Here is a 9,843-nt window from a genome sequence, read left to right as displayed (position 1 = left end):
TAGGAGAATAAATTCGAAACTTTCCATTTTCTTTTTTAGTCACTTTGCTTCTGATTGTTCATCATTTCTTTTACTTTTTCAAATTATAAGTAAGAAATTTTAAAATTTCTTTACTTATATGTTATATACTTTATATCTATACTTATATTTATACTTTACCTACATACATATATATGTAATTGCATTAATACAGTCTAATCTGAACGACCAACAAGCAGTGCACAATCTATGTATTTAAAGTGAAAGGTGGTGAATTTTCTTTAAAAACTTCCCACCTGTTAATGTAGACAGCGAAAAATTTATAAATTTGTAAATCTTATTGGTTTTCACGCCTCATATAATATGGTTTTATTGTTTAGACACTTAAAAAATATATACAAGAATTAGGGAGAATTCTCAGCTATATGTACATTCAATAAAACGAGATGCAAATACATAGGTTGAAAAATAAGAGGTTATAACTTATTTTATATTTAATCACTCATAAGATGAAGAGTGATAGAGACTGACACAACTCTTCAATTTTTACTTTATCTATGTACGTATTATGTAATAATAACAATAAATGAAGTCACAAATCATACGAAAATTCGGCTTCGAGATTTTGACTGATTTTTTTTTCAACCTCAATATTCGCTTATCAATACTGTAACATTTCAATGAATCTGTTCATTGTAAACATTTACTAATTACCATTGTGACTTCAATCGCCGTACATACAATTCGACGGTTAAATTTCACAGCCTTTGTGAGTCGGCGATCAATCAATCACATACGGTAAGGACTTCAAAGGTCCTCATTGTCGAAGAAAGCTCCCGATGGAGCTTTTGTTGTGTTAGATGCGTTGGGCGTGAGAGTCGACATGAACAAAAACCACCAGATAACTCGTTCAAAGCTACCTACCGATGACACAAACTGGAGAAGCATCAAAGAGGATACGAGAAAAACACGTTGAAAAAAAAATATTCAGTACTCGTTTATCACATCGTCGGTAATACTCAGAATTCGCATTTTATCCGGATACGCAAATAGAAGATCCACCTAAATTGACCGTGTAATGCGAACAAAAGTTGTGTTAGTGACAAGCGAAACTAATCTGTACAGAATGGTCGATTGTATTGATCCAGCTTTGGAGCTATCTCCGAACTGAATAAATTGCAACAATTGTACCTGACCGGCTACCTGTCACTTCAAATAGTTACCGGCACCTCTACAACTAATTTGTTACAGTAAATTATACTTTAAAATATTATATTTAATATTCAAATCTTATTTTTTTCAAAGCCTCGTGTGATGGCTACGCCTATTTTTTAGATAAGAAACTTGAAAACCTTCGCATATTAATCATGTCTTCTAAATCGACAATAAAACTTATCGTACGAGCGATTTCGATTCGACAAAGGGAACACCGGTGGCTTGAATAGCACACATATATCACAGAATTAGACAAATCAAAATTTTGACCCAAGAAAAGGGTCCGCTGGAGTATTCATTGATATATGCGCCCTTTTTCGTTCCTCCACCTGACCGAATCTTTACAACGGACGCGACGGATTAAAAGGGCGAAATTTGTTAAAAAAGTAGGCGTAAAAACGATATATAAAATATGACGAGAACACTGCGAATTCTAAAGATTTTCTATAAAATATTTTGCGATGTGTAAACAGAGACTAAATAATAATAAAGGTAGAGATCCGTGGGTACGTTTTTAGTGGATGTTGATTTATGGATTTTATCGTCCGCTCGAACCAACGAGGCTGAATTTAATGTAGTATCTAACATCTAATCACTTTGGAAGGCCCATTTTGAAAATTTAACTTTAAGAATTTAAGAGAATTTTCTCCGTTTTATATATAATATTTCAACCGCCCACGAAAAGTATAGAAATTTTATTTTAAATCCTAAAAATAAATAATTGGAGAATATACGGAATATTATATTATATAATATTTATTGTTGTCAAATATATCTCAATCACAATATACATACATATGTATGTAAATAAAGAGTAAGTATTTCAAATTAAATACATACCTAGATTCCATTTCCACATACATATACAAATGTATATGTCTGTAGGTATGCCAATATTCCAGTATTTCTCGTCGTAGAATGGCGTTTCTAAATTCGCCTTATTCTTCGGGACATTAGGTTTAAGTCCAGCTGTGAGTGACGATGGCAGGACAGAAGAATGACCATCGTTAAATTTATGGCTTAGAATATTGAATAAATGTATGCTTGGGTCTCCCCATTATCACATTTGTGTAATAAAAGGCCAAACTCGCGGAATAAAACGAACATTTCGCCTATGCTTGATAAATATAAATAGCTGAACCATATAAATATACATTGAATATCACTTATATCAATTTCAGGATGTCGGCTACATGTACCTACTTAGAAATAAATTGATCTCAAAAACACTTATATTTTGGTCGCGATTCTTATATATGTACGTATCTATATCGCGATTCGCGATATAGATACGTATGTATATGTATATGTATATATATGTATATTGAAGTTTTATTATTTATTTTTTTAATTCACTAATTTATATAAACATGCGTTCACGTCAGTACGTATTCTTATTATTATTCGTTGAATAAGCGCCTTTAAAATTCACTAAATAGCCTTTACCCCCCACTGAGTAGATAACATCTATTGAAATATCATACTAGGTATTTACAAAAGTATGTATAAACTGTTAGAAAATAAGAAAGATGATTTTTTACATGAAAAATAAGAAAGATGAAAGAAGATACAGCTACACTAGAGCAACAATTTTTATTTAATGACATTATTGAAAATAGCTCAATTCTGGGCCTTGAAAATTTTTAATTATATTTATTTGAAGTATCACAGAAAATATATAATTCATAATAAGTGCTATTACATTATTAATTTCCATGCAATATATACTTATTTATTTATACCTATATTTACTTTTTTAATCACGTTAGCTACTTATTAATTTAATACACTTAGGAAATATATTTTGTATGTTGAGCGATAAAATTCGAATCGTGGGGAGTGCTATTGAATTCTGAGAAAATTCAGCCAAGTACCTAACAACAGATTCTAAAACGTATAATACATACATATATATTTCACTGCAAACACCCTATATATGTATGTAGGTATTTGAATTTTGTATATACGTAAATATAATGTGTATTATATTCCATGGTATTGAATTGATTGTTACCTGGGCGAAATTCAAAGATACGAGGTATCATCCGTTTCTTATTATGCTTGGTGTATGGAAGTATCATTTCCGGTAAATTCTTCTTATAACAAACGTCACTTTGGCACTTACGTAAGTATCAAATATTTTGACATGCAGCCATTCATGTGAATAGCCATCTCCATCAACAATACGCAACACTTAGAAATCAATTTGTACGTTAAGATATCGATACATTTGTACGAATGGGAATATTTCCGGCGTTGAAAAAATATATAAATATACATATGTACATATGTATGAAATATAATCAAATATATACCTACTTATATTTATATATGTATATTACACATTATATGAGCCTTTATATTTGAAAGTGGCGGAAGTTTCATTTTCAGTTCCAAAAACACTATTTCTGTTTGACATATCACTTATCACTTTTTTTTAATTCGAAATCATATATGATATAAATTATAATATATTCAAAATCTCGGAAAAGTAAAACAAACGTATAAAGGCCTGCAGTATGTATATTTAAATATTGTAAAACGCAAAACATTACATTTAATGTTTTGCGAGATACATACATATCTCTGTAAATGAAGAAAAGCGGACTTACGCCAATTTAAAATATAACGGCATATGTATGTATAAAGATATATGTTACATACATATATGTAACTTTATTTTTAATGGTATTCTAAATTTATACGGTTCGATTAGGATACAGGAAGAGATAAATCCTCTTTCGAACAATGGGGAATTGTTCGCAAAATTGGTACGTGGATTCTCCTTCATTTATTGAAAATTTTCGTATTATAATATTTAGTATTTGCATGCGAAAATGAATTTTGCAATTTTATGTTTTAGTTTATTGAAATTTTAAATTTTTAAACGACTTTATTTATCTTTATCTTATTTAAATATATTTTTGTAAATTATAGATACATGTAAAGGTATTCCTTGACTTACGACAGAGTTACGTTCTTGCACCTCGGTCGTAAGTCGAATCCGTCGTAAGATGAATTTCATACAAAACCTCAAAATATTAAGAAAATTTATCAATTTTATTCACTTCGAAATGTACATATTTACTATTTACCCGAACATATACACCATTTAACTTCTTCCAAAGGACAATGTGCATATTTACTAATTACCCGAAAATATGCATCATTTAACTTATTTCAAACAGCAGCTCATAATTTAATGTTTAAAAAATTTAATAGTAATGTTTAAAAAATAATTTTCTGAAAATCGTTGATTTTTTACGGACGTACATATGTGTGTAAGTGCGAATCGTCGCAAGTCGAGGACTACCTGTATCAAAAATGTCTGCAATTGAGATTCAAATAATATTTAATTTTTCTATTATACATACATATATATATACCTACGTATTATGTAGATCATTTCGAGTTTTTTTTTGTCAAATACAACAATTTTTAAAATTTTTGTGTATACTTAATACAAACTTTATAGTACACCTAGCAAAAATCATCTTCAATTATATTGAAAAACAGGAATTTACCAATATCCTTTTTTTGCCTAAATTTCCAATTACTTTCTTTTTTCATCATTATGGAACTTTTTTATTATTTTATATTATAAGTACTTGATGTTGATATTTTATATTATATATACTGATTAACTGATTACGCTGTTCGACAAATGACGACTTTTTTTTTGGTCTAGAGACGAGATATGACTTTTCTTATAGATCTATGCCCAGTAAACACGAATCTGGTAATAAAAAATGTTGATTGGCTTGAGATTCAGAGATATACATGTGTTTTTTAAATCGCGCGATTTTTCTATATCTTGGTGTTGTTCGGTCGATGTCTCAAAATCTGTCAATTTCCTGTTCAAAATGAATATTGGAATCTATAGTCGGGTATTTTATCTATCATTTGTAGTACTTTTTAGCTTTCGAATCTCTCCAAGTAGTCGTCCAATTCAAATCAAAAGTCAAAAGTACGTATTTTCACTTGGGCTTTTTTCCCACTGTTAATACTATTTTATATTGAGTATTTTCTATTGAAACATATTTATTTGGGATAGTGTTAGGTTGGGATTTTTTATTACCAGATTCGTATTTACTGGGCATAGAGCTATAAGAAAAGTCATATCTCGTCTTTGAACCATTTTTCGTGGACAACAGTGTTATTATTATATATTATCTTAACATTATTCCCTTCTCATATTGATCCATTTTTTTTCCTTTTCATGCTTTAAATTTCTATTATTCGGTCATTATTCTTATTATCCCATATCTTCCACCATTCTAAGCTTTTCTTCTTTATTTTTATTTTATTTTGTTGTTATAATCTTTTTTTAAATGTTATGTACGCTGTGATGCTGTTTCTTTCTGTTTTAAGAAAACATATATGAATAACTTTTATGTGTTAAAGCTTTCAAAAGTAACAAAATATATACATAGATAAATTGAAATACATTTCTTTATAAATAATAATATTTAAAAAAAATCTGTGGTTATATAATGGCGCCGACGATCCCCTAAATATTTATCTTATACCGCAGGATGATTTGCTGTGGAAATGTAATCATTATTTATTCACGCATGTATAAGCAATATATCAAGTCGCCGAGCAAAAGCAACCCCCGCGAAAAAGTCCCCCTAAAAAATTGAAATTGCCGTTTCATCCCCACTTGGTGTATTCATCAGTTTCGGGGCAGATCTGTTGCGATATTGCACGACACTGTAATGCAATCAGTGCGTGGCTTACACCAATGCCATAATAACTCACATTTATAAATCGGGGATTCTTGTGTATATTACATATATTAAATTCCATATGATTCATTTATTTTTCTTTTTCATATCTACACACTTTTCTTAAAATTTATATATATATATATATATATATATATATATATATATATATATATATATATATATATATATATATTACACGCGTTCAATTTTTTAAGTGGATGTTTATAAATATATATTTGTCTGTATATGTATATGTATACATTAATTAATTTGTATGAATGTATAATATAACAAGGTAAGGTTACGTTATGTTTGTCAGTAAATTATTAGGTTACGAGTATGGAGGTTAATGAATCTTAAGAATTAAATACTTATACAATAAACACAGCCTGTTTTAATATTATATTACTCATTTAGTGAAAATTAAAAATTAAATTTCGCTAATATTTTTTTAAGTTTTTTATATAACTATTTTGCCTCTATGCCGTATAAAATTATGATATGCAGTATGTGAGCTTGTATAGGAAGGAAGAAATTAATGAAATTTGATATAATATATTCCCCCTGCGAATAATACACCCTTTGCTGTTTTGTTACATAAAATATGTATATATGTATGTACATATGTACATACATAAATATGAAATGGACTTAGTCTGAAAATGTATGTAAACAAGTAAAAACAAAACACATCATATGAATAAAAATTAATCAACGTTTTATGAGGTTTTTAATTAAATGACGAAAAACTTTTTCTTGCTAATTTGGCCTTATGTAATACATTCACATATGTAATGTATGTTTGAGTATTTGAATTAATGTTTTTATTTGCAATTTAATTATTTTCCACTTCCTTAAAGGTAAAATTGTATAAAGAAATTTTTCGTCGGAAAATTTACAAAGGAAATTGAACTAAGGAAAACTTAAGGTTTCAAATAAATTAAAAATAGAAATATAATTTCACATCATTGCTTTATTGAAATACACATATTTTTAGAATTTACAAAAATATATTTTTGAATATATAAACAAATTTCGTATATATGTACAATATCTCTATAAGTATTAAGATTCTATTAAAATATATTATAATATATCGTTCTTTAATAACCGTACAAATAAGGATATCCCGGCATTGGCGGCATGGCACTAAGAGGCACAAACATGGGCATCATTCTTTCAGCTTGCACGACGTGGGTTCTCGTATGCTTCTTCAGATGGTCTCTCCTGCCGAATTTTTTCCCGCAAGTGGGACACGGGTAAGGCCTGAGTCCTGAATGTATCCTCCTGTGTCTGGTCAACTCCTCGTTCCTCGTAAAAGTCTTTCCGCAAGTTTTATCGTCGCACTTGAAAGGCCTCTCTCCCGTATGTATCCTGATGTGTCCTTTCAGCTGACCGTTGTTCGAAAAGCCAACGTTGCAATGGGGACAGCGATATTTCTTCGGTCTTTGTTTCCTGGCATTCAACAGTTTATTTTGGTTCTCTTGGTGGATGATCCTGGCGTATTCTAACTCCATGGCGTATCCTTGGGCGAACGATTCCAGCAGCAGCGGATCCGTCGGCGGTATACCCAAAGATTGAGCGAATTCAGTTTGCGTCATAAAATCAGGATATCGCGCATATTGTAAAGGATCACACATTTCTGGATAGCATTGGATTTGATTCGTCTGCGAGCAAAAACTTGAATCAGCACTCAATCTGTTCAACAAGTCTTCTTTCTCTGGTTTTTCTTGATTTGAGGATACGTCGGAGGTAGTAGTTGAAATCGTCGAGTCTTGCTGTACCGTTTCTAATTTTTTTTGTTGATTCCGAACTTTTCTTAATTTAGTCTTTGTTTTTATCGTGTCGTCTGTAGTATTATTAATTGCACTCGTATCACTGTGAGAGTTCGTACACTTGGTATGGTCTTGACTTTCGATGGCGTCCCAAGGTCTGAACAATCTCGAATATGCAGAAGTTGATAGCAACATTTTGTCGAATAGAAAAAAGTGGTGTCGGGGGACGCGCGTCGCTCAACGGAAATTCTTGCACTAACTTCTGAATCAATATGCCCCTTTTCTATATATATGACAATCTTCACGAGTGCCATTCAAACAGGGGTTACAAGCCGAAAAAGGAGGCAGGCAAACCGATGTGCATTCATCCCGAAAAGCATGAATAGGCTAGCGAGATGCAACATGCAGCTTTTCCGATTCAACTGTTGGACGACTTTCGCATCCATCACTGTTGTTAGGAATGGTCTTTTCAGATGGATCGAGTGCGTGTCGCTTGTTACCTTCTGTTTAGGGGACTGTTTGCTATAGTGACAGTGCATTTAGGGGTGGTGTTACGATTTTTTCGAGTTGGGGTCTGTCCAGCCCCCGGCCTTCGGTTGACATCGAGGGGCTGGCCCTCTTACAATTACAATGGCCCACAGGGTAGGGGCAGGACTTGCCCCCCTTTTTCTGATACTGCTGCTGCACCCCTTTTTCGTTGCACGCACAATGCACTCACACATGCATGTGTCGTAAATTGTAACTATATATACATATAGTATATGTATCAAATCAATTGATTTTATTTAGATTTTTTTGCTTAATTACCTGATAAACTTTGTTCATAATGTACAGTATACATTTATTTTTAACAGTAGAAATTCAATTTCTAGTTTGCTTTTGATCTACATACATATGTATGTATATCAGTCTTGACTGTTTTGTAATAAAGTTCGTATATCCGTATATGAAAGTTCTATGTACATACGTCCTATGTACATAAGTAACTATGTACATACGTCGGAAAACTTTTGAGCCAACTGAACCAAAATTTCCGATTCATAAGCATTAAGCTTATTTCCGCAATTGCTAAGGTTTTTATTAAATTTTCGTCAAACTGAAAGGATTTTACACAGATTTTTTTTCTCGCAAATAATTATTCGAATCCAAGATAATAAATATCAGTAAAAGAAAAAAAAGTAAATCAGGCTGTTCAGTATGGCTTTTGAATGTACATATGTATGTTAACCAATATAGGAAATAATAAAGAGAGTATGAAAAAATATTTATTCACAGATTTACTTTATGATAAAAAGTTGTTACCATAATATAATATTAAATGATACTTATTTAATTCTTTAAAATCACTCAATATATAAACTTAATTTTTTTTTTTTCAATTTTGCTTAATTTGTTATCAATTCCACATAAGCAATATTCACAAAAGCATATTTATATCAGACTAGTGTTTTTACCCGGCTTCGCTCGGTATTTTTAATGGCCAATCTAATAGTGAACATTTTATTACATTTATTTGAATAGTTTTATTTCATTTAAATTTATTTGAATATTCATTTGTTCGATAACGTGCCGGATTTATGAACCAACATTACATATTTTCTTACATACTTACAAAGTCTCTTTCGAAATTATATATTAGATGTATCTGTATTACAAATTGATTTTCAACGAAACTTTAAAATAAAAATACTTTTGTATGGATATTCAAATACCTCCGAGTGCTAAGCATTTTGTTACGAAGTAATACAGGTCGTAGTAAAACATTTCGTATACAAATAACGGATATTGTAATTACTTAGTGAATTGAGCATTCATTTAAATTCTAACTATAGATAGCTACATTTGAAGGTAAATTAAAATTCAACGTAATGAAAAGTCGCGAAAAGCCCAAACTTAATTAGAAACTACTTGCGAACTCAGGCTTAACCGTTTCCCGTCAAACAAACTTTAAGTCAAGATTAGTTTTCAACCCAACATACTTGAAAGTTCTGTCATGTCTAGTCCTGAAAGTATTTTATTTGAACATATAATATATTATATTGAACAACATAATATCACAATATTAATATGAAAATTCCACTGCGAAATACGTTACCATGAGTATGATTTACATGAAAATTTCAAAACTTTAAGTTTATCAATTT

General features: G+C 30.6%; 1 protein-coding gene across 1 annotated transcript; it reads right to left on the bottom strand.

Moving 5' to 3' along the window:
* Nucleotides 1–7,027: 7,027 nt before the first annotated feature.
* Nucleotides 7,028–7,894, bottom strand: LOC143909144 (uncharacterized). The gene has a single exon (XM_077427044.1). The coding sequence runs from the start codon at nt 7,892–7,894 to the stop codon at nt 7,028–7,030; it is 867 nt and encodes a 288-aa protein (XP_077283170.1).
* Between the last annotated feature and the right edge of the window lie 1,949 nt (nt 7,895–9,843).

The sequence above is a fragment of the Arctopsyche grandis genome, chromosome 3 (genome assembly GCF_051622035.1).
Source record: "Arctopsyche grandis isolate Sample6627 chromosome 3, ASM5162203v2, whole genome shotgun sequence".
Lineage (NCBI taxonomy): Eukaryota > Metazoa > Arthropoda > Insecta > Trichoptera > Hydropsychidae > Arctopsyche > Arctopsyche grandis.
The sequence above is the reverse complement of the archived record's forward strand: the minus strand, read 5'-3'. Positions and strand labels throughout refer to the sequence as shown.